The following is a 25,280-nucleotide window of genomic DNA, read 5'->3' on the forward strand; positions in this document are numbered from 1 at the left end:
TCCGGGGCCCCTGCTGGCCCGGTCGCCATGGTCGGACACGCGCATTGGGCCCGCCCGGGGTTCGGCCTCCGGGGCCCCTGCTGGCCCAGTTGCCACAGTCGGACGTGCCCTTGAGCCCGCCCGGGGTTCGGCCTCCGGGGCCCCTGCTGGCCCAGTTGCCACAGTCGGACGTGCCCTTGAGCCCGCCCGGGGTTCGGCCTCCGGGGCCCCTGCTGGCCTGGTCGCCACGGTCGGACACGCACATTGGGCCCGCCCGGGGTTCGGCCTCCGGGGCCCCTGCTGGCCCAGTTGCCACAGTCGGACGTGCCCTTGAGCCCGCCGGGGTTCGGCCTCCGGGGCCCCTGCTGGCCCGGTCGCCACGGTCGGATATGCGCATTGGGCCCATCTGGGGTTCGGCCTCCGGGGCCCCTGCTGGCCCAGTTGCCACAGTCGGACGTGCCCTTGAGCCCGCCTGGGGTTCGGCCTCCGGGGCCCCTGCTGGCCCAGTTGCCACAGTCGGACGTGCCCTTGAGCCCGCCTGGGGTTCGGCCTCCGGGGCCCCTGCTGGCCTGGTCGCCACAGTTGGACACGCGCATTGGGCCCATCTGGGGTTCGGCCTCCGGGGCCCCTGCTGGCCCGGTCGCCACGGTCGGACACGCGCATTGGGCCCATCTGGGGTTCGGCCTCCGGGGCCCCTGCTGGCCCAGTTGCCACAGTCGGACGTGCCCTTGAGCCCGCCCGGGGTTCGGCCTCCGGGGCCCCTGCTGGCCCAGTCGCCACGGTTGGACGCGCCCTTGAGCCCGCCCGGGGTTCGGCCTCCGGGGCCCCTGCTGGCCTGGTCGCCACGGTCGGACACGCGCATTGGGCCCGCCCGGGGTTCGGCCTCCGGGGCCCCTGCTGGCCCAGTTGCCACAGTCGGACGTGCCCTTGAGCCCGCCGGGGTTCGGCCTCCGGGGCCCCTGCTGGCCCGGTCGCCACGGTCGGATATGCGCATTGGGCCCATCTGGGGTTCGGCCTCCGGGGCCCCTGCTGGCCCAGTTGCCACAGTCGGACGTGCCCTTGAGCCCGCCTGGGGTTCGGCCTCCGGGGCCCCTGCTGGCCCAGTTGCCACAGTCGGACGTGCCCTTGAGCCCGCCTGGGGTTCAGCCTCCGGGGCCCCTGCTGGCCTGGTCGCCACAGTTGGACACGCGCATTGGGCCCATCTGGGGTTCGGCCTCCGGGGCCCCTGCTGGCCCGGTCGCCATGGTCGGACACGCGCATTGGGCCCATCTGGGGTTCGGCCTCCGGGGCCCCTGCTGGCCCAGTTGCCACAGTCGGACGTGCCCTTGAGCCCGCCCGGGGTTCGGCCTCCGGGGCCCCTGCTGGCCCAGTCGCCACGGTTGGACGCGCCCTTGAGCCCCCTCAGAGACACAGTGTGGCGGCCTGGCTCCCCGCAGCTCTCTCCTCCCCGGTGACAGGGCCTCCTGCCCGTCCCACAGACCAGCCCGCCCCTCAGGCCGCTCTGCCGCTCTCTCCGTCCCCAGGCCCGGAACGCTCTCCGGCCTCTGCTCTGGCCCCCGACCTCCCCGGCTTCCTCCCAGTTAGCCCCCATCTTCTCCGGGAGCCTCCTCCAGCTCTCCTTAAACCGTTGTCTAGGAGAGAGCTCGTTCCTGCAGCCGTGTTTGCGTGTTGTCCCCGTTAGACCGTGAGCTCCTCGAGGACAGGGAGCATTCGCGCCCGGCCGCAGCTGGCGCTCCAGAAATGCTTATGGACTGAATAACAGGGTGGCAATAATTCATTTTCTCTGTGGGCAAAGGTGGGGGTGGAGGCCGGAAGGGGGGGTCTCACTCAGCGCCAGGGTAAGATCTTCAGAGGATCGAGACTCTAGAAGAGAGCTCGGATCTAGTCCGGGAACCGAAGCTCGTGGGGTTTCTGGGACTCACTCGAGCACCGCGTGGGCCATGAGCCTCCTGGGGGGATTTGAACCCCGGCCCCCTGATTTCAGAGCGTGCAGGAGAGAAGGGAGACGTCTCCCTGCACAGAGCCGGGCCCAATCGCGGGGCCCCAAGCCCGACAGCGTCCCCGCAGGCTCGCCCCGGGCCGGCCTCAGCGCCCGGGCCGGCAGCTGGCGAGGTGGGCCGTCTGCTGAGGAGCCACGTGTATGTGTTTGGGTTGGGGCAGGAAGTGAGCGCCACGTTGCCGGACGCCTCCGCTGCTCTGGTGGCCCGGTTGCGTCAGCAGAGCGCTTAGCAGCTGGCACGGCGCCCGCCTGGGCACGCTGTGAGTGTTTATAAACCTGACAGAGCTACATCCGGCAGCTGCAGCAGAAGGCCGGGGAGCGGAGGACGGGGGGCTTGGAAGTGTCGGGATGCGGCCGCTCCCTTCCCAAATCATCAAAATATCCGCCAGCATCACTGCGCCCCGTCCCCCTCCCTCATCCTGTCACCCCCTCCCCCCGGCCACATCCTCTCCTCTAAATTTAGTACCTGGGAGGCAGGAAGAGTCTTTGGTCTCTGAAGGATCCCGGGCAGAGGCAGAGACACGGGATGCTTTGTGGTGGGGGGAGTGAAGGGGGGAGAAAGGGGAGGCAGAGAGAGAAAAGGGGAGGGGGAAAGAAAGGGGGAAATGGAGAGGGGAGAGAGAGACAGAGAGACACAGAGACGGAGAGACGCGGAGACTGAGGGACAGAGAGAAATGCAGAGACAGAGACAAGACAGAAACACACGGACATAAAGAGAAACAGACAGAAAAAGACAGAGAGAAACAGAGACAGGCAGAAAGATACCTCAAGAGAGGGAGACAGAGAGAGACACAGAGATGGAGAGACGCGGAGACTGAGGGACAGAGAGAGACACAGAGATGGAGAGACGCGGAGACTGAGGGACAGAGAGAGAGACAGAAAGAGAGAGAGAAGAGAGCAGAGAAACAGACACACAAAGACAGAGAAACAGTCAGAGAGACAAATGGGCACAGAGACAGAGACATACACACACACGGAGGTGAGGAGGGGCCCTGGGGAGGGAGGGAGGGAGAGAATCAGGATGGAGGAAAGAGCAGGCAGAAGGTGCTGAGCTTTGGCCCGATGGGCGAGCCCTTGGTCTGGCAGGAAGGCCTTGGGGAGCCCCTGGGCTGGGGGCCGACAGCCCCCCTGCTCCACAGGGAGCTCTGGCAGCTGCCCAGATGCTCAGTTCCCGTATCCCGGCCCTTTCAGGGATGGGGGACAGACAGCCCCAGGGGCCCGCGGATGGGCACTCTCTGGCGGAAGGCTCTCACTGCTCCTCCGGGAGGACCATTCTCAAGCCCGTCAGCTGCCAAGCTCCGTGATCCCGGGCCTGCCCCCTGGGTGGGGATGTGTCCTGGGCCCCGGGCGGGGAGTGACTCAGCCCGGTGGGGAGGGAGGCCTCTGGACCTTGCCAAAGCCGCCCGCTCGGAGAAGACGCTCCGCTCCCTCGCCTGGCACGGGGCCTGGCGCAGTAGCTGCTCGGCTCGGGCTTGTGGCTCCCACAGGATGAGTCCAGTGGGCAGGCCGAGAGTCCTGAGGGGCTGGGAAGGCCTCCTGCCGGAAGGGCCCGGAGCCGAGGCCCAGAAAGAGCGGGGGTCCCGGCCCCCAAGCAGCGGGGACTAGTGAGCGCCTTCCCCGGGCCGGGCGCTGAGGGTTTCTGTGGCTCGGTTACTTCAGCCGAGTCTTTGTGGCCCCGTCGGGGTTTTCTGGGGGAACATCCCGGAGCGTTCCCTTCCCTTCTCCGGCCCATTTCACAGAGGAGGAAACTGAGGCAGGAAGCGTCGAGTCTGGATTAGAACTTGGGTCTTCCCGACCTCGGGCCCCGCCCCCGGTCCCTGTTGCACCACCTGCTACGGGGTTCTGGGGAGGTGGAGGCAGGGCCAGGGCACGTGGTCGGCCGGAAGGGGGAAGGTGGGGAAGTTAGTGTGGTGGAGAGGAAGGCTGGGGCTGGGGTCTCCCCCCCGGGGACGGAGGGAAAGGGGCAGTAGGGGCAGCTAGGGGGCGCAGTGGGGAGAGCCCCGGAGTCAGGAGGACCCCGGTTCTAATCTGCCCTCAGACACTTACACTTCCTGGCTGCGGGACCCTGGGCGAGGCACCGAGCCCCACTTACCTCAGGGGAGAAAGGGGGCAGCGTTCTGGATGTGGGGGAGAGTCTGTGAAGGTGAGCTCTGGGAGAAAGGCCTGCTTGGCTCTCAGCCCCTGCTCTTTGAGCCCAGTTCAGTGTGGGGAGGGGGTCAGGAGGCAGGGGCTCCCAGCAGCCCTTTGTGCTGGCCCCGCGTGGGACCCCTGAGAGGAAGGAAGAGCGGGGCGGCCGGCACGCCTGGCCTCCTCCTCCCGCCCCGGTCCTTGTAGCGAGCCCTCTGGTCCCCAGGCCTGAAGTGAAGCTTTGTGGTGGCCGGGGAGGCAGCCCCAAAGCAGGGGAAAGGAGGCCACATCTCCGGCCTCCGTGGCACTCTCCGGGGAAGGGCGGGAACCGCGGTCCTCCCACCAAATTACAGCCTCCTTCGGTCTGGTGAGAGAGAGAGACACACACACAGAGACAGACAGACACAGAGAGACAGACAGAGAGACACCCAGAGGCTGGGGGTGGGGAGGGGAGAGAAAGGGAGAATTGGGGAAGGGGAGAAAGAAAAAGAAAGACAGAGAAGAGCAAAGATAGAGAAGCGGCATTTCCCAGTGTCCCGGGAGCCCTTTCTGAACTGACCTAGGCAGGGGCTAGGTGGATTCAGGGTCCGGCTGGTCCAGCCCTGGTCTCGGGCTCCGAAGCTCCTTCTGTGCCTCTGAGCTGCCACTGGGTTCCGCTTCCCTGTGTAAGGGGGTGAATGGGCAGGGCGGGGGGAAGCCCTGGCGAGGGTGCAGTGATGGGGAAGGCCGCAGAACCCCCTGGGAGGTGGCCCAGGGGCCTGCCGCCCTCCCCAGCGGGGCCCCTGCTGCCCTCTCCCTCATGTCCGTCCCCCCTTTCTGCTTCGCCTCGGGGACCTGCGCCGTTCTGGCCGGACAAAGGAAGGGTCCCGGGCGGCTGAGGGGTGAGCGGGGGCAGGTGGGAGCAGTGGGAGGGGGGATTCCGGAGCCGTAACGGGGGTCCCAGCCCCCGATTCCTTCACCCTCTTGAAATGCCTTGAGAATGAAAATCCATTCACTGCAACCCCTTTGGGAAAGGGACCCCCCGGGCTCCCGGAGTGAGAACCGGGAGAGACCTGGGGTCAGCTCGCCCCCTTTTCTGAGGCAACGGAGCAGGAGCGCGGCCCAGTGGTCCCGAGTTCTTGAATCGTGAATGTGAGCCGGGGCGGTGGGGGAGAGGCCCGGGCTCGGGAGCCAGCCATCACTCCCTGCCCCATGTCATGCTGACACTGATGGTGGGGAGGAGGGATAGGGGGGGCGGTGATGGGAAGGGCGGGGCTGGGAGGGTTTCACCCTCGGAGGTGAGTGGGGAGGTGGAGGGATGGAGAGAGCAAGGGAAAAAGGGATGGGCAAAGGGAAGGGTGGTGGTGGGGGAACTGGGGTGGGAGAAGGGATAAAGAGACAGGAAGGATTGGAGGAATAGAGAGAAATAGGGAAGGAAAAAAGGAAAGATGGTTGGAGGGATAGAGGCGGGGGTGAAAAGAAGGATGGATGGAAGGAAGGAAGGATGGGTGGAGGGGTGGGTGGAAGGATGGGTGGATGGAGGGGTGGAAGGAAGGATGGAAGGAAGGAAGGAAGGATGGATGGATGGGTGGATGGATGGAGGAAGGAAGGAAGGAAGGAAGGATGGATGGATATATGGATGGAGGGAAGGAAGGAAGGAAGGAAGGATGGGTGGATGGGTGGAGGGGTGGAGAGATGGACAGATGGACAGATGGACCGCTGGGCGGAGGGCGCACCGAAGGGCTGGACGGTGACCTCTGCGTCCCCCCTTTCTCCCCTGGCCGCAGGTTCCTTAGAAAGCGAGCTCGGACGGTATGCAAAGTTGTGAAACCTCTGGTGACAGTGCGGATGACCCTCTCAGTCGCGGCTTGCGGAGAAGGAGACAGCCTCGAGTGGTCGTGATCGGCGCTGGCCTGGCCGGTCTGGCCGCCGCCAAAGCCCTCCTGGAGCACGGCTTCACGGATGTCAGAGTGCTCGAGGCGTCGGACCGCATCGGAGGCCGCGTGCAGAGCGTGAAACTCGGTGAGAAGCCCCTCCCCCCGGCCCGGGGCCCGCCCGCCGGCGCCTTCCCCGGAATCCCGCCCCTGGCTGCCCGCCCTGCGGGGTAACTTCCGGAGCGCTCTCCGAGATTGCTGCCCGGGGCCTGAAGTCATTCTGCAGCCGGGGCCGAGCGTTGTTGGCGTGTTATACGTTGTCATTATTGGCTCTCCCTTATGGTTACACACAACGGTGGATGACAGGAGCCCGGGCCGGCTGTGGCTGGGAACGGCTTTGGGCAGGGACGGCGGCCGAGAGGCCCCGGAAGCCATTTCCTTCTCGGGGTCAAACAGAGCTGAGGAGACCGAGGCAAACAGGGAGAAGGGACCCGCTCAGGGTCAGCCAGGAGAGCGGCCGGGGCGGGATTTGAACCTGGGGCTTTGTGACTTCAGACCCGCCCCCGGGCTCAGAGCAGGGAACTCGGCAGGTGCGACAGAGACGCGGCTGTTAGTGAGGTCGCCTCCTGACACGGGGCTGGAGCAGCCTCTGTAGGAGGCGCTTAATACAGGTCTGCCCCCTCGTGGCCCCAGGCAGGAAGTTCAGCTGTTTGCCAGTAGAACCAGACCAGGAGCCCGGGAAGGATTTCCCAGCTCCTTTCTCCTCAGTTGGCAGAGTCTTGTGCTACAAATGTAGGGGGTGTGTGTGAGAGACACAGACAGAGAGAGAGACAGAGAGACAGAGAGACAGAGAGAGAGACAGAGAGACAGAGAGAGAGACAGAGAGACAGAGAGAGAGAGACAGACAGAGAGAGAGACAGAGACAGAGAGACAGACAGAGAGACAGAGACAGAGACAGAGAGAGAGACAGAGAGAAAGAGAGACAGAGACAGAGAGAGAGAAGAGACAGAGAGGAGAGAGACAGAGATAGAGAGAGAGAGACAGAGACAGAGACAGAGAGAGACAGAGAGAGAGACAGAGACAGAGAGAGACAGAGACAGAGAGAGAGACAGAGAGAGACAGAGACAGAGGGAGAGAGATAGGGAGAGAGACAGAGAGACAGACACAGAGAGAGACAGAGAGAGAGACAGAGAGATAGGGAGAGAGACAGAGAGACATAGAGACAGAGAGAGAGACAGAGACAGAGAGAGACAGAGACAGAGAGATAGGGAGAGAGACAGAGACAGAGAGAGACAGAGAGAGAGAGAGAGAGACAGAGAGACAGAGACAGAGAGATAGGAAGAGAGACAGAGACAGAGAGAGACAGAGATAGAGACAGAGAGAGACAGAGAGAGACATAGAGACAGAGAGACAGAGACAGAGACAGAGAGAGACAGAAACAGAGGGAGACAGAGACAGAGAGACAGAGAGAGACAGAGACAGAGAGAGAGAGGGAGGGAGGCAGGGAGGGAAGGAGAGATCTTGTTTCTTCATAGCCCTTTAGTCCGGCCCTCCTTCCCCAACCCTGCCCCCCAAGTGGGCCACTTCCGGCCCCCTCCTGGATCAGAGCCGTAGGACGGGCCGAAGGCCGCTGTGTCTCTGTCCGGCACTTCTCCTTCTGGGAAGTTTCTTGGTTGTGGGCGAGCACCAGTGGAAAGCACCAGGTTGTTTAGCTTGGAGACAAGGGCGTTTTCTTCACGCTTCTTCTTGTGGAAGAAAAAGGGTTAAGCTGCTTCTCTTACTTAAGGGACAGAGCGGGGGATGGGGTCGGTTCCGTATGCATACATGTCACCTACAGAAGATCCATTACCCGTAATAGGTTGTATCACAAATAACAGAGTGACAAGACCCGGCATTCACACGCTGCTTTAAGGTTTCGTTTGATTTTCTCAATGACTCTGAGCAGTAGGTGCTGTTATCATCTTCCTTTTACAGGTGAGGAAACTGAGGCAGGCAGTGGTTAATCTGAGGTCACATTTGCCCCCGGGTCTCTCTGACCCCGGCCCTCCGCCCACCGAGCTCCCACCAGCTGTTGGCAGAAACCACCAACCATTGGCTCTGACCGCAGATGGGCCGGTCTGCCCCAGGGTGGGGCCTCCTGCTGACCCCTGGGCGGGGGCGGGGCCTCCTGCTGACCCCTGGGCGGGGCCGGGGCCTCCTGCTGACCCCTGGGCGGGGCCGGGGCCTCCTGCGGGGCCTCCTGCTGACCCCTGGGCGGGGGCGGGGCCTCCTGCTGACTCCTGGGCGGGGCCGCTGTCGGGAGGGGTGGGGGGGAGAAGGGCCGGGCCTAGCCCAGCACACTCGGTGTTAATGTCCCATTGGGCCTGGGTCCCTCTGATGAGAATTGGGTGGGACCCTCCCTGGGACCCTCCCCGAGGAGCTTTATAGCGAGAACATCCACAGACCTGGAGACCTGGAGTCTCCTTAGAAGTCCTCTTGTCCGTTTGGTGGCTCCATGAACCGTGGTTCTAATCCTCGTCACCAAGCGAAACTCGTGATCCCCTCGGACAAGTCTCCTTCCCTTTCCTCCTTCCCTTTTATTCAGCTTTTGAAACGAGGAAACAGCTCGTGTTTCCATAAGTGCTTCGGGTATATCGTGGTTCGATTTTCATAACACCTCAGTGAAGGGAGGTGCTGGTAACATTACCATTTTATAGATGTGGAAACCGAGGCTGAGATTGAGAGTTCCCAGAATTACAGAGAGTAAGTCCCCGAGCCGGGATTTGAACTCAGGTTTTCCTGCCTCCCAGAAACCTAGCCCGGTATGCTGCATTAACACCAGGATCACCACCATCGTCACCGTCAGCGTCATTATCACACCACCATCACCACCATCACTATCAGGATTCTCATCTCCACTATCCCCCAAATCACCATGATCACATCACACCCTCATTCCTCACATTTCTGTAGTGTTTATCATGCTCCAGGCAGTTACTGTCCCCTCTGCTCCTCACCACGACCTTAGGCCACAGCATCATCCCCATTTTACAGATGAGGGAACTGAGACAAACAGAGGTCGAGTGGCTTGGCCAGGGTCACAGATCCAGTCGAGTGTCTGCGGCTGGATTTGAACTCGCGTCTTCCTGTCGACCTGGATGGGTCTCGTAGCAAGGGCCCCGCCCGCTCAGACTCATTAGGCCTCGGATGATGCGACTGGGGAAGCTTGTCCCAAGGAAGGTTTTCCTTATTTATAGATGAAATGAGGCCCAGGGAAAAGGGCCCCCAGGAGAGGGAGCGCTGGGGGCCGGTCAGTCCCAGGTTACTAACAGTTCCTTCTGTGGTTCTGTGTAGTTAGCAGGATTCTGAGCCAAGGGCCCGGGGGCTTCGCCAGCGGCTGCCCACGGGGTCCGCGCTCCCAGCAAGGGTGAGCGTGCCCCCCAAGCCCGCCTCCCTTTTCTACAGGACGGGGAATCGTGGAGGCTCCGCAGTTAGGAAGCTATTTGGAAAAAGAGCAAGTTCTGAAAGTAATTCGAATTCTTATTTATCTTCTGGCCGGGGCCCCCCACTTCCCGGACCTGTCGGCTGCTCGCTTCAGCAACGCCTGGAAATAGCCCCGCTCCGTGGTGGCTCGGACGTGCTCCGCGCAACGGGGCCCTATTTTTAGCTGCAGCTGCGAGAGAGAGATGCTGCCTGGGGAGGAGGAGAGGAAACGGCTGTTTGTTCTTCTTTCTCCTAGTTTCCCCCGTCCCTCCACATGAGAGCCGGCCCTCTCCGGGGGGCTTCTTGCCCCCACCTGGAAGGGGGAAGGATGTGCTGCTGGGGGATGTGGGATCTCCGAGTCAGCCAGTTCCACAGGAGACACATGGCTGAGAGCTGGGGATCCAAAGGCCAAAATCACCCTTATAATTTCCTGGGGTGACAACAGATACACAGATGAGGAAGAGAAGGGAGTTTGAGGCAGGAGTGTATGTGTGTGTGTGTGTGTGTGTGTGTGTGTGTATCTACATACATGTATACGTGTTCTCAAGAGTACACTTGAGTCCAAGAACCAAAAAATAAGACCTATCTGTTAACTAGGCTAATCCATCATTCATGTGGCCCTGTTTCTTCTCCCTGGGCACTTCTCACTGAATTCTTTCATTTATTAAGCACTTACTGTGTGTCAGGAACTCTGTTAGGTTTTAGGGGCACAAAGATAAAACAACTGACAAACCTTTATTAAGCATCTACTGTGTGTCAGGAGCTGTGCTAGGATCTGGGGGCACTAAGACAAAACAATTGACAAACCTTTATTAAGCACCTACTGTATGTCAGGAACTCTGTTAGGTTTTAGGGACATAAAGATAAAACAACTGACAAACCTTTATTAAGCACCTACTGTGTGTCAGGAACTATGCTAGGATCTGGAGACCCCAAGACAAAATATCACTTGACAAGCTTTATTTAGCACTTTCTGAATACCAGACATTGCTGGAGATACAGATCAAATGAAATCTGCCCTTAGGGAATTAGTGTATTGGAGGATAGCATGTATAGATAGGTCTCTACAAAATATGTAAAACGCCAATGCAAGGACTTTTTTGGGGGGGGCACTAGTAACTAGTGGGGGTTGGGAAAGGCTTCTTGAAGGAGGTGAGGGCTGAGCAGTTTTGAAGGAAACATGCTTTTTTAAAGGCAAGAAGTAAGGAGGGAATACATTTGGGGCACAGTGGGATAGATAGTGAAAAGGCACTTTTCCTGCTCCAATTGTTCTCCTCCTTCCAAAAAACACCCAACTCCCACAGCTACCCAGAGAGGAAGTGGATTTTCAGCTGGGTTTTGGATTTAGGCAGGATATTGAGCTAGTCTATTCTCCCTGAGCCTCAGTTTCTTTATCTGTGAAATAGCTAAAATACTTTTGCACCTGCCTCCCAGGGTTGTTGGGAAAACCAAATGAGTGTAAAGGGATCTGCAAGCTCCAAAGTGGTCTGCAAGCTACTTCTTCCTCTCTTCTTCCTCTTCTTTTTCTCCTTCTTCCTTCTTCCTCCTCTCCCCTCTTCCCTTCTTGCCTTCCTTTTTCCTTTTCTTTTCTTCATCTTCCTCCTCCTTCTTCCTTCCTCCCCCTCTTCCTCCTCCTCTTCCTTTTTCTTCTCTTCTTCATCCTCCTCCTTCTTTCATCCATCTTCTCTTCCTCCTCCTCTTCTTCCTTCTTTTTCTCCTCCTCTCTCCTCCTCTTCCTTTCCCTCTCTTCCTCCTGCTCTCTCTTTCTTGGGCCTTGCTCTAACTGGGTGACTTTGAGCCATCATTTCCCCGAGCTGGGCTCAGTTCTCACCTATAAAATGCAGATGGGGCTTGATGACCCCTGAGGTCTCTCTCCACTTAAGCTCCCTGGTTCTGGGCCCCTCAATGATCCCCGCTCCTTCCCCCCCCCAAGTTTGTAAGGTCCTTTCACAGATGCCTCATGATACATATTTGGGGAAGAGAGGTGTGCGGGCTGTGGCGGACAGAAGGCAGACCTCAGACAGGAAGACTCGGATTCAAATCCTGCCCCTAAACATCCTGCTCATCAGGCCGGGGCAGGTTATAGCCCAGGGGATGCTCTAGGACTCAAGTTACAGAGAGAAGCACTCACCTGTATTGGGAGGTGTTTCCCCCCAGAACTTCCCGATACCAAGGCCATCCCAGGTCAGCTCAGTCCCTCTGCTTTGGGAAATTACCGTAGTGGGAGGTGGGCTGACCCTGGAGCCCGCAAGGCCTGGACGTGGCTCCTACCCGGGCTCCCTGGGCCAGTCACTTAGGCCCTTTAAATGCCAACGGCTCCAGCTGGAAGGCGGGCAGCGTGGCCCGTGCGGTGCCAGGCGGTTGCGGAGCGAGCCTCTGTGAACCTTCGAGGGCTTGAGAAATGGGAGCTGTTATTTATTAATATGTTTTGAAACACTTTATGGAGGAAGGGGAATTCCCCGAGGGGAAATACTGGTTGACCTTTGTCCAGGATGGAGCAAGAGGAAATGAATCATAGTGTCAGAGCCGGAAGGGGCCTGGGAGACTTGTCCAATATTCTTCTCTTCCTTCCTACCTCCTCCCCAGTTCTTGCCTTTATGTTATAGATGGGGAATCCACAATGTGGGGCTGGGGGTGGGCCGGGAAATAAGGTGTCCAAAGTCCCGGTAGTCTCGGAGAACTCCAGCCCGGCTCTCCGATTCTGGTTCGTCCCTTTTGTTTCATTAAAGGCCAAATGAGGGACCCAGGTTACCTTGTGATGCAGGCTGACCACTGGCCTGAATTAGTGAGGAGGTTTCCTTTCTTTGTGGGCGTTGACCCGCCCCAGCCATGGAGCTCTCTGGTCCTTGTTGAATGAAGCTCCTCGTTTCCATGGAGCTGGAAGAGACAACACGCCCAAGAAACGGGGCTGCAGGGCTGCAGGAAGGAGCCACAAGCAGGCTGGGGCAGCAGGTAGATGGCCGTACCTGAGGGCTCCGGAGGGCAGAGAGGGCCGGGCGGGTGATGAGGCAGAGTCCTGGGCGTCCGCCATCTTGGCTGAGCCAGCGGAGCTGGTGGTTCCTATCTTATTCAAACCCTTATTCTGCCCACATGGGCCATGGGCTTCATGGGTAGGGGCAGAGGGGGAGGGAAAGGGGAAGGTTGCCTGGTCTCAGGGCCATGGTGGATGTGAAGGAGGAAAGGGCTAAAAGCTGTGGGAAGGACCCAAGGGGTGTGAAGGAGGTGGCCATCCTGGCCCTGACTGAGCATTAACATGCCGTGTGCCACAGGGCAGGCTTATTTTGCATTCTCCTAAAAATAGTGCTCTCTTTGCCCATGGTCCATCCCCTCCCTCTCCCCCTTCCCTTCCTCTGTTTAAGACGTAAGGTTTTGTGAACCTGACCTGGGAAATTTCACTGGGAGAGAGAACTCCCAAGGGAGACACGCCACATGGAGCAACCGTAAATGGATACTCCATCAGCCAGAGTAGGTCAGCATCTTCCCTCTCAGGGAATGGCCTAGACCACCGAGAGTGAATGACTTACCCAGGATCGCTCGGGCAGCGTGGGAGAGTGGAGGGTCTGACCCCCAGACTTCTGGACTTAAGGCTGGTTCTGTAGCAACCACAGCCTGCTGCTACTCAGCATTTCAATTCAAAACTTCAATTCCACGAACATTTATTAAGTTCCTACTACGTGCCCGACAGTGTTACGTACTGGGGATACAAAAAAAGCAAAAAACGATCCCCACGTCCTCCAATGGAGGGGAAAATATGCAAACAAATAGACAAAGCGAGCTATAAACAGGATAGATAGGAGTTAGTTAACAGCGGGAAGGCCTTGGAACGAGAAGGGTTAGGGAAGGCTTTTAGTTGGGATGTGAAGGAAGCCAGGGAGCTCAGTGGCTGGTCTCGGAGGAGAGTGTTGTGGGCCGGGAAACAGCCAGAGAGAATGTCCAGAGCCGGAGATGGCTTGCCTGGTTTGTGGGGCAGCCCGGAGCTCGGGGCACTGGATCCAAGAGTACCTGTCGGGGAGGAAGGTGGAGGAAGATGGGAGCGGCAGCTTAGAAAGCAAAGCAGAGCCGTGGGACTTTGATCCTGGAAGCCATAACATGCCCCTGGGGTTAAGTGATAGGGGAGAGGGCGACGCCACGGACAGGGAAGCGAAAAGCAGCCCCCGGCACGGTTTTTAAAAGAAAAATATCTGTCAGTCCCCCGTTGTCACAGATGCGCCGTGCAGTAGCAATAGCCCGCTGTCTCTCGCCGGGAGGAAGGAGTTCTGTCTTCCTGCCAGTCGGGGTGCTGCAGTGATCAAAGCCCTAAGTCTTTCAGTTTGTTTTCCTTAAAATAGTCTGGTCACTGGATGATGATGATGATAATAATGATTATGATAATGACAGCATTTATATACACACACACGCGCGCGCACACACACACAGAGTAAACACAGTAAACTGTGTATAAAACACCTTATTATATTAGTTCATTTGATCCTCCCAACAGACCTTGTGCAGAGTATTGGTGTCCCCCACCTTACAGATCAGGAGACTAAGGCTGAAACCAGTTATGTGACTTTACCAGGAGCACGTAGCTAACAAGTGTCTGAGGCGGGATTTGAACTCTAATCACTGCCGTCAGATCCGGTGCTGTATACACTGACACCAGCGGACACCATCCCCTCGGTGAAGATGGGAAATTTAAAAATAGGAAGGAATTTAGAGCCCAATCCCCTCCTTTTACAGCTGAGGAAACTCCATGGAGTCCATGGGGGTGATTTGAATTTTTCCAGGTCAGATAGTAAGAAACCAAGGCAGAATTTGAATCCAACTCTTTTAAACTAGAAGATTCCATTATATTTTAAAGTGCCTTTTGGAGGCAAGTTTTTTTCTGCCTTTGGGCTTATTTCTTCCTCTCAGGCCTGTTAATTCCTGCCCTGCCTAATCACAGGGTGGAGGTGGGTGGCTTCTCCTTTCTGGGTCTCAGTTTTCCCATCTGTCAGATGGGGAGGGTGGATCGATTCGACGGCTGTGGCGGCGCTCTCTGGCTCTGGAGCTGTTTGATTCGGGGGCCTCTGGGTCCCTTCTATGGGACTCTAAGGAAGCTTTATACAAACGGGAGAGATGACCATTCTGACCGTCCTCTTCATTAGAACACGCCACCTTTGAACTGGGAGCTACCTGGATCCATGGTTCCCATGGAAACCCCGTCTACCATCTAGCAGAAGAGAATGGCTTGCTGGAAGAGACGACGGATGGGGAGCGCAGCGTGGGCCGTATCAGCCTGTACTCCAAGAATGGCGTGGCCTACTACCTCACCAACCGTGGCCAAAGAATCCCTAAGGACGTGGTTGAGGAATTCAGCGATTTATACAACGAGGTGGGTGACGGGCACAGGGGAGCTCGGGGTGGGGGCGGGGAAGGGTCCGGGAGCTCCCCGAGCCGGATCGTCGGGGAGCCAGCGTTCGGGGGCCTGGGCCGCCCTTCGCTCGCTGGGGGGCTGGGAATCTCTCCTCCGGGCCTCGTTTCCCGCCCTGGACTATCCCGTGCTTCCCAGGTGGCCCCGGAGAACTGGCTGAAGAAAAAGGGAGCACTGAGTCCCTAACACGATACCTAATCGCCAGGGAAGGTTATTTTGATGTTTGTGTGTATGAAGAGAGCAACAGTAACAACACTTAGCAGGCAGGGAGCATCTCAATTGTGACCCTTTTCCCCCCCAGGGGTGCCAGAGTGCAGAGAGCCCTGAGTGGGACTCATCATCCTCCCGAGTTCAAATCTGGCCTCGGACATTAGCAAGTCACTTAACTCAGTTTCCTCATCTGTCAGATGATCCAGAGAAGGGAATGGCAAACCACGCTAGTATTTTTGCCAGGAAAACAGGTCACAAGAGTTGGAGCCTCTTGAAAAACAAGTATTTTCTCATTGGATCCTCACAAGAACCTTGGAAGGGATTTGCTATTTTCAAAACCATTTTACAGAAGAGGGAAACTGAGGCTAAGTGATTTGTTGAGGGTCATGAAGCTATTAAGCTTCTGAAGCAGGATTGGAATTCAGGTCTTCCTCACTCCATGTCTAACGCTAACCACTCCACCACCTGGCTGCCTTGCTAAGGGATCTCATGGGTGTGGGTAACCCTCAGTACCAGGGCAGATCCTTCCAAGAGGAAGATCAGCTGCTTCTCGGTAACTCAGTCTTTGAGGGTGGCCTGGGCTGCTGAGAGCCAAAGACTTGGGCAGATGGCAGAACTAGGGCGTGTCAGAGGGATCATTTGGAATTCAGGCTTCTCCCCCCCAAGGCCCATTCGCTGCCCTTCCCATCATTCTGCCTTGTGGTGTCTGAATACTGAGCAGTTCATTAATACTCAAGTTACTCTTTGTGACTGAAAGAAATGGGGATCTTGAGCCGTGAAGGATTATCCCCTGGAATGGGACGCCTGGACTTGTGCTGCTCGGCTCCAGATTTCAGTTTAGTGTAAGGAAATGTTTCCTAGTAACGGAAATCTTGGAGGGTGGTGAGTCCCTGACACTCGAAGTATTCAAGCAGAAATTGGATCACTGTTTTGTCAGGGATTTTGAGGAGGGGTTCCTGATTGGGGAGAGGTTGGAATAAGTGATCCCAGAAGTCCCTCCATAGGCTCAGGTTTTCCGTTTCTGTTATTCTCTGACCTGTTTGGTACAAATTCAAACAAGTTGAGGGCAGGGGAAACCTGCACTCAAGAAACTTATAATTGGTATTCTAATGATGAATAATACCTTGCATAGGTCAGTTATTAAGAAAACAACCTTAGAATTAGGTTCTAACCTAATGAGACTCATCCCCTGTGGAGGGAGAAGAGAGCGATTTCTTGCTTGGGATCAAGCTCTGTGTGATCTTGAGTAACTTAATAGCTTTGGGACTGGTTCCTCTTCTGTCAAATTAGGGGGTCCGGCTAGAAGGTCTCTAAGGTCCCTCCCAGGCCAAACACGGTGGCTCTAAAAATTCTGTGGGAAAAGAAATTCCCCTCTCTGTTGTCCTTGAGTTCTGGGCCTATGGGATTATCCTTACGCCCACTAGGAAACTCATTTCCTCCTTCTTCTCCTCCTTCTCTTCCTTCTCCTTCTCTTCCTCTTTCTCCTCCTTCTCTTCTTCCTCCTCCTGCTCCTCTTCTTCCTCTTTCTCCTCTTCCTCCTCCTCCTTCTCCATCTCCTTCTCTTCCTTCTCTTTCTTGTTTTCTTTCTGTCTCTTTATCTCTCTCCTATTCTAGTACAGGAAGGCAACATATCAGGGGGAAGGAGAAGGAAGGAAAGGGTACTTCCAGAAGACTGCAGGAAGTAACCCATTGGCTGTGCTGGTTTCCAGAACCAACCAATGACTAGTCTGTCACAGGCATGTGGGAGCAAGGAGTAAGCTTTTGCTATAAGCCCCATCTCCATCCCCTTGTCTCTTATCTACTTAGATTTAGGAAGGGACTTTCAAAGTCTGATGCCCTTATTTTACAGATGAGGAAACTGAGGCTCAGAGAGGTTATATGATTTAGGTACATAGATCTAGAATGACCAGAGACTTTAGTGGCCACTGAATCCCGCCCCCTAATTTTTGCAGATGAGGAAACTGAGGCATTGAGAGGTTAAGGACTTTCTCTAGTCATACGCTAGTAAGTAATTGAGGTCTTCCTGACTTGAAGTCCAGTGCGCAATCCACAATACCACGGGGCTGCCCTTTTTGACACAGCCCGGAGATTGTTGTTTCATTAAACCCGAGCAGCTGACTCTCCAGGGCACTGAGGGAAGGGGGAAGGGGCTCGTTAGAAACCATTCCTCCCTTCCCTCCCATTCTCTGATCCCTGTTCTCTAGATCTCTCACGTTTATCCTTGAGTCAGCGCCAGAGAGAATGCTGGGAGGGGGCCGGTGGCCCACAGCTTTGGACTCTTTGGAGAGAGATACGTGCATAGACTCATGTGGGCCCTGGCCAAGGGCTTCCTGGTGGGATGGGGACAGTCACGAAGCCTTGGAGGGAGAGACCCCTAGGTGACCTAGAGAGGCGGATTTCTTTTTCCCACTAAAATCTTGGAGATGCCCTGTTAGAGCTGCAAGAGTCCTTGGGGAGCTTTAGTCTAACTTGTTAATTTTATAGGGAGGAAACGAGTCCATTGAGGTTAACTGATATGTTCAAAATCCCGCAGGGAATTTCAGTTAGAATCTGAATCCTGTCAGGACTGGAAGCTGCTCCTTCCCCTTAGGTTCGGCAAGGACACATCAGGAAAATGGAGAGCTCAGGGGGCTGGGCCACCTTGGAGGTGGCGGGCTTTCCCTCACTGGAGAGGACTTCTTGTGAGATTTTTAAGTGGGGGGGGGGATCCTTTGGAGGTAAGCGTTGGACTAGTTGGCCACTGTGGTTCCTGCTGAGCTTGAGGCTCTGGGATGTCGTCCTGGTTTTCTGGGGGAGACAACACCCTTCCATAGCCACCCACTCGCCCACAAACACGTACCCTGGTCTTTAAGAAAAAGCAACAAGAGAAATTAGTCTATGGAATTAAGTAGGCAAGTTCTACGGAGCTTAGATGAGCAGCCACACTGGCCAGAGGAGGAGACTTGGTTATGATACCTGGAGGAAGGCTTGGATTGCAATTGAGCAGGGGAAGGGATGCCAGACATGCAGCCAGGGAGGATGTGGCTGGAGTTCTGGTTCTGTAGTGGGTGTGACAGTGGGCGGCCTGATTAGCTTCTGGGTTCCTCAGTTTCCTCATCTGTAAAATGACGCAGTGGAAGTGGTCGGCCTCTTAAACTTTCCATTCTAGATCAATGATCCCATGACTCTGCTTACTATTGTCATTATTTTGTCCCTCTGAAATGACTCAGTTTCCTCATTTAGAAAAAGAGAAGGTCGCACTGGACGGCTTCTGCAGCCCTTTCTAGCCTTAGCTCTTGAGTGGGCTTGGAAAAAGGTCTTTTGGTCTCAGTTTCCTCATCTGTAAGTGGAGGGGCTGGCCCTTCAAGCTGCTGGTCCGTGAGCCTGTGGGTGATGGAGGCCCTTCCATTTCCCAGCCTTCACGCTGCTCTCTTACCCCCCTCAGGTCTATAACCTGACCCAAGAGTTCTTCCAGAGAGGTAAACCAGTCAATGCTGAGAGTCAGAACAGTGTGGGCGTTTTCACCCGAGAAGAAGTGCGGAATCGCATCAAAGCCGAGCCGGATGATTCGGAGGCCACCAAACGCCTGAAACTTGCCATGATCCAGCAGTATCTGAAGGTGGGCTGGGGGATCTCCCGTCACTTACTCCGTGGCAACCGCCAAGGGCCTGACCCCCTTTGGGGCTCAATCCAAGGCCATTGAACTAAGGGACGGCTCTTCTTGGGTGATGGCGGATCTCTGTGGGCTGGGGGGTAGGGGAAGGGCAGCGGGAGGAGGGCCATCCCCGGCTCCCCAGGCCTCTGACTTTATAGGGATATAGCTCTCGTTCTCAGGAAATCTTTGGCCTGATTTTTTTGGGGGGTCCTTCCAAGCCACTACAAGTGCCCTTTCTCTTAGGGGGTGGATGGTATCCCCCAATGGGATGGGAGAAATCAGAGACTTTGAAGTCCAACACCCTCAGGAGGAGCCTGAGACCCCGGGGGGATCTGCTGGTATGATACTGTGAGCAGCACAGGACGGCTGACTCCCGGTGGAGCATTCTGACCTTTGCACCGGGCGGCCTCCCGTCCATGGACACTGCCATTATCTCATTCATTTATTATATCTCATAAATCTTAGCCTGGCTGATGATGGGGAGGGTTGCAGAATTCGCCTGACCCCCCTTCCTCTGTTCCTTCATTCGTTCGCTGATCCAGCCTTTGCCATAATACAAGCCCCGGTCCCAGGCGCATGTCCGCAATGGTCCCGCTCTGGGCGGCTCCCAGGCCCACGGGACTGTCCGGGAGCTCCCAGTCCAGAAACCTCTGTGACCCCGGGGGCGGCCCTCTCCCCACCGGCTCTCCCTCACGCTGTCCCTTCCCCTTCAGGTGGAGAGCTGTGAGAGTAGCTCCCACAGCATGGACGAGGTGTCCCTCAGCGCCTTCGGGGAGTGGACGGAGATCCCGGGGGCCCACCACGTCATCCCCTGCGGCTTCATGCGCATCGTGGAGCTGCTGGCCCAGGACATCCCGGACCGCGTCATCCAGCTGGGCAAGGCGGTCCGCTGCGTGCACTGGGACCGGGCGGCGGCCCGGCGCGGCGGCCCCGAGATCGAGCAGCTGGCCGACCACAACAACGACACCTCCGAGGAAGGCGGCGAGGAGCCCGGGGAGGACCGGGGCGAAGGAGGCCGAGAGGAGGGGAGCCAGTGGCCGGTGGCCGTGGAGTGCGAGGATTGCGAGGTGATCCCGGCCGACCACGTGATCGTGACCGTGTCCCTGGGCGTCCTCAAGAAGCACCACTCCACCCTCTTCCGGCCCGCCCTTCCCTCCGAGAAGGCCGGGGCCATCCGCCGCCTGGGCATCGGCACCACGGACAAGATCTTCCTGGAGTTCGAAGAGCCCTTCTGGGGGGCCGAGTGCAACAGCCTCCAGTTCGTGTGGGAGGACGAGGCCGAGAGCCGCAGCCTCACCTACCCCGAGGAGCTGTGGTACCGCAAGATCTGCGGCTTCGACGTGCTCTACCCGCCCCAGCGCTACGGCCACGTGCTCAGCGGCTGGATCTGCGGGGAGGAGGCCCTCGTCATGGAAAAGTGCGACGACGAGGCCGTGGCCGAGATCTGTACGGAGATGCTGCGGAAGTTCACAGGTGGGCGGCGGGAGGGCGGGACCGTCTCCTCCGGCGGTCACCTCTTGTGAGGCCCCGGGCCGTTCTGGTCTCTCAGCGGAGCTGGGGGGGCCCGGGCCAGAGGCCTGCGGAGGCGGGTAGTCAGGGAACGCTCCTGGCCCGGGAGTCGAGGGCCTGAGGGCAGACCTTCCCTCTGCTGCTTATTGTACCTGCACAGTTAGGTCCTGACCATGAAATTAGAGAGGTGGGTCCCACGGTCTCCAAGGCCCCTGCCAGCTCCTGATCTCTAATATAGAATTAGGTCCTAAGTGTGAAATTAGAGAGAAGGATCCGTTGGTCTCTAAGGTCCCAGCTCCTGATCTCTAATCTTATAGAATTAGGTCCTAAGTATGAAATTAGAGAGGTGGATCCTATGATCTCTAAGGCCCCAGCTCCTGATCTCTGATATAAAATTAGGTTCTAAGTATGAAATTAGAGAGGTGGATCCTATGATCTCTAAGTCCCTTCCAACTCCCGATCTCTAATCTTATAGAATTAGGTCCTAACTATAAAATTAGAAAAGTGGGTCCCATGGTCTCCAAGGCCCCTGCCAGCTCCTGATCTCTAATATAAAATTAGGTCCTAAATATGAAATTAGATGGATCCATTGGTCTCTAAGGTCCCTTCCAACTTTTGCTCTTATAAAATTAGAGAGGTGGCTCTGATGGTCTCTAAGATCCCTTCCAATTCTTGACCTCTAACCTTATAAAATTAGAGAGATGGATCCCTCGGTCTCTAAGGTCCCTTCCAGCTCTTAATCCCTAGTCTTATGACTTTGGTCAACTCATTTCAGTTTCCTCATCTGCAAAGGGGAGAACGAGATACTAGTCTCTGAGATCCCTTCTAGTCCTAGATCATGATGCTGTGATCATCCTGTAGGACCTGTCCAGAGGGTGGGTTTATCCCAGAGTTCCGGAGTTCTCTGGGGCCCAGCTTGTGAGCCCCATCTGATGGGCCTTATCACAGCCCACTTACATGGCGGTGCCTGAGTCTGTTCCTCTCTTGACTGCCAGGACTAATTCCCTCTTGAATCTGCAGGCAGCTCTCTTCTCCGCTGCCAGAGGTCATGAAGAGATTATTGGCCCTGGTTTTTCATACCTGTGCCTTTCTGTGCTGGGTATGGTACCTCCTGCTGGACAAGTGGGATCTGCTGCAAGACCCTCTGGGTGATGGGGTATAGGAGAGAAAAGCCCCTCCTTTCTCCTTGCTGGTAGAGGCGCGGGCCACAGAACCGTTTCTGGCCTCAAACGCTGTCTTGGACTCGCAGGCTCATCTTTTTAAAGACCATCAAGATTGAGGTTGACCTATGGCCCTCCCAATGGTCACATGCCTTAGGGGCCCCCCTTCTGGCTTTTTAACAGGACACCAGAGTTTGTACTTTGTTTCTATGCCCTAACCTGTCATTACCTCTGTTACTTGCTCCTTATGTGTTTATAGAAACCAGGCAAGTGGTCCTAACTATAAAATTCCATCCTTCCATCCTAATGATGATGATGATAACAATATTTTGTATTTTGTTCCAGACCCTGTGCTAAGTGTTTTAGATATAGTACGTCAGTTGATTTTAAAAACAAAACAACTTTAAGTTGGCAGGTGCTATTTTTATCCCATTTTACAGTTGAGGAAACCAAGTCACAGAGGTTCAGTGACTTTCCCAGTTTTGTGGGTGGGAGAATTGGTGCTGTAATCCAGATGTCTTAGCCCTAGTCGGGGCTCTCGCATTTGCGCTTACCCTTTCATTTCCAAGGCTCCTGGTTTGGGTCGGTACGTATCCTCCCCTCCTGGGCCTCCTTTTTTTTCCATCTTAAAAAATGAGGTTGGCTGAAAATGCTTTTAACAGCTGTGACTTCCTTGGGGGAGCTTTCCCTTCATTAATGTAGTTACAACTCTTCTGAAACTTAACAGATGGCCACGGATTGCCGCAGCCGACCTGCTGATGAGTTCTCCACACTTAGCCAGGCTGGTCATTGGATGTCGGGCCTGTGGCCCCTCTCGGCCCATCCTCAGGGCCTTTCCAGCTTGTTAGGAGTGGGTAGCGTGGTTTAGGATGGCGCGGCATCCAAGAACCCAGGCAAACCAGGGCAAGACCCTCGAGAGGGTTGCGGTGGAATTAAAATGGTTCCAAAAAGGACAACAGGAGAATTCTCTTATCAAAGCAGCTAATCCCGTGCTTTCCTGAATGTCCAGCATGAACATCACACTTAGCCAAATCCGAGCTCTCATGGCTCCCACCACGTGTCCATACATCCCATCATCTCGGGGGGGCTAAGGCATGCTATTGGCACCTATTTGGGGAAAAAAGCTCAGAGCTTCAGTGAGTTTGGGGTAATGGATGGGCCAAGGAGATCATAAATTTAGAACCAAAAAGGACTGAGAATAAATCAGCCAGCCAGCATGTATTGAGCCTCTCCTGTGTTCTAGCACGCTGCTGGATACCAAATAAAATGGAAGCCAATTCCTGCCCTCTGGGGCCTGAGAGTCTAGCTAGGGGAGACAGCATAACCAGATTTAGGCCTATAGCTCTATAGAATTATACAGTGTGGTGAGGGTGGCCAAGGGCCTGGCAGCTGGGATGAGCTGGCCAGGGAAGGCCTCTTGTAGGACATGGTGCTTCCCCTAAGTCTCGAAGGAAAGGCTTTCTGAGGAGTTTTCTCTGACTTGCCCATGTAAGCAATAAATGAATATTTATTCATTATTATAATTATTACAATAAATGAAGTCAGATCTTGTGACTCAAAAAATCCAGGGTACTGTATATTTTTGGGCCAAGAAAGGTACAAATTTCTCTTTTTGAAGATGAGAAACTGAGTCTCAGAAATACTCGGAGGCCCACTGTCACCAGGAAGGAAGGGGTAGACTGCAATCTAGGTACTGTCCAGCTCTCTTCCCTTTGTACCACCCTATCTCTAATCTATTGTGACCTTCTTCCCCTGCTCCACGCTTCTTCCCTACCATCCCTGAGGTGGCCACTGGCCCCATCTCTGCCTGTGGGTCAGGGAGTTTCCTCAGTTTTCAAACATCCCCCCAGGCTCCACCTCTCACCCGCTCCTCTTGTGTGGATCCCCAACAGGGAACCCCGACATCCCGAAGCCTCGCCGGATCCTCCGCTCCTCCTGGGGCAGCAACCCCCACTTCCGCGGCTCCTACTCCTACACCCAAGTGGGCTCAAGTGGGGCTGATGTGGAGAGACTAGCCAAGCCACTGCCTTATACAGAGAGCTCTAAAACAGCGGTGAGTGGGGTGCCCTCCTGGATGTGGAGGGAGGAAGGGGGGTCTGTTCCTAGTATTTTGGAGCCCCCAGAGTGATTGCTGTGGAGAAAAGCACGCGAAAATCAGTCTCCATCAAGAGCCACCTTGGACCCTAGACTCAAAAAGTGCTAATTAGAGAATGAGCTAAATCCCATAAGTTTTCCCAGATACCCACGCTGGGAAGAATCCTGAACTGTCAATCAAATCTTTCTTAAACACCTACTGTGTGCCAGCTCTGGGGACACACAGAACAGTAAGCTCCTTCCCTCAAGGAGCTTACTTTCTAATGGGACAGATAATGTGTATGTCAATAGAGACAGGCAGTGTATGGGGAGCAGATGGGTCGAGCATTGAGGTGGGGACACTCAGAGGAAGGGGACTGCTTGAAGACAGAGGCCTGGCCTCTGGGAATGAGGAAGGAATTGTTCTGGCAGATTCCCTACCCATATTGAGGGCTGTTCTAGCTCTGAAGTCTGGGGAGGATTCTGGGGAGCTGGAGAGCATCCCGGGGAGGCCGATTGGGACGGTCAAGGGCACCGGGGAGGTCATGACATTGAAAAACCTGGGGATGTTTGGCCCAGAGAAGAGAAGGCTCTTCCCAGAGACAGAGTTTATTTTGGAAGGGCTGATATTTGGCCGAAAGATTAGTCTCGTTCTGCACTTTTGGTCGCCCCAGGAAATTGCGTTTCCATCACTGGGGGCTTTCTGGTCCAAGATGGATGACTTACCAGATCCTTGTTCAGGCACGGGCTCGATGTCATGGCCGCCGGGGCTAATCCGGCCCTTTGGGAGGTACAGGTGTTCTCACGTTGCCTCATGGGACAGGAACTAGGAGCAATTTGAGACAAAGGGAGGGAGTGGTCCCCTCCCATTCACTCCCGGGGAGGCGTCCGACCGCTTGTCACCTTGCTTTCTCTCCTGGTCTCTTTCCAGCCCATGCAGGTCCTGTTTTCTGGGGAGGCTACCCATCGAAAATACTATTCCACCACCCACGGCGCCCTGCTCTCTGGCCAGCGGGAGGCAGCCCGCCTCATCGAGATGTACCAAGACTTTTTCCACCGTGGGACCTGAGACGCCTCTGGGCTCAGAGAGTCCGTGACTCAGGACCTCCTTTCCCAGGCCTTTCCTTCTGCAAGGCCCCTGGGATTATTTTTCGTGATCCTGAGAAAAATTGATTTTTTAATCTTTTTATTTTTTTTTAAATGCAGAAGCTTCAACTGATTTTACCCAGGGCATCCCCTGTAGCTTCCTTCTATTCTGTACTGTACCTTCTAACAGGGCTGTGCTGGGGATCCATTTCTAACCCCTCGGACTTAACCTCTTTGCGCCCCTCTGATTGGACTGTCTGGTGCCTCTCAGTTTTCTCTCCTTTCCCCTGCTCTGTATTGTAAGTGCCTTCGATACTTTTGGAATAAAAGAGGTGTCTGAGCCTTTCTCGGTCCATTCATCCGTTCCTTCATTCAGCCATCCAGAAAACTGCAATTAATTACTTTCTTGGATTTTGTGGGTCTATATTTTATTCTTTTTGATCATCAGGTATTTAAGTCCCTAGAGCGGGAGGCAGGACCTGGGTGACCCAGGCTGCTGATAACTTAGGGAGGTCCCGAGTCGGGAGTTCACACGTGGCTGAGGACAGTTGGTGCTTGGGGTTAGTGACCAAGAGCAGATGTCAAAGACTGGTTAGAAATCAGTCTCCGTTGGGCTTCCAGACCAGTCCTGGTTCTTGCTTGTTCTTGTGAGTCAGTTTTTTGGGACGAAGTAAAGCTCTGAGATTTATATCCAGATTTGAGCTGTGACCTGGAGCTAAACCCTGTAGCCTATTCTCAGACCTGATTCCCAGTGGAGGAGGGGGCAGGCTGGACCCCCAGGAACTGGCTGAGAGAA

The 25,280-nt window shown here is 55.8% G+C and overlaps 1 protein-coding gene across 3 annotated transcripts in view; it reads left to right on the plus strand.

Moving 5' to 3' along the window:
- Positions 1-24,837, plus strand: part of SMOX (spermine oxidase) — a 62,321-nt gene extending 37,484 nt beyond the window's left edge. Inside the window, exons 1-7 of one of the 3 annotated variants that reach the window (XM_051974335.1) lie at positions 2,537-2,957; positions 5,872-6,106; positions 14,547-14,773; positions 18,447-18,620; positions 19,370-20,129; positions 23,218-23,378; positions 24,330-24,837. In XM_051974335.1, the coding sequence (XP_051830295.1) occupies positions 5,899-6,106; positions 14,547-14,773; positions 18,447-18,620; positions 19,370-20,129; positions 23,218-23,378; positions 24,330-24,467 (1,668 nt within the window). In that variant the 5' untranslated portion in view covers positions 2,537-2,957; positions 5,872-5,898 and the 3' untranslated portion in view covers positions 24,468-24,837. Of the gene's footprint in view, positions 1-2,536; positions 2,958-5,752; positions 6,107-14,546; positions 14,774-18,446; positions 18,621-19,369; positions 20,130-23,217; positions 23,379-24,329 lie in introns of those variants that run through there. The other 2 variants (XM_051974333.1, XM_051974334.1) reach the window with 2 other exon arrangements.
- The last annotated feature ends 443 nt before the right edge of the window (positions 24,838-25,280 follow it).

The sequence above is a fragment of the Antechinus flavipes genome, chromosome 2 (genome assembly GCF_016432865.1).
Source record: "Antechinus flavipes isolate AdamAnt ecotype Samford, QLD, Australia chromosome 2, AdamAnt_v2, whole genome shotgun sequence".
In the NCBI taxonomy this organism is placed as follows: domain Eukaryota; kingdom Metazoa; phylum Chordata; class Mammalia; order Dasyuromorphia; family Dasyuridae; genus Antechinus; species Antechinus flavipes.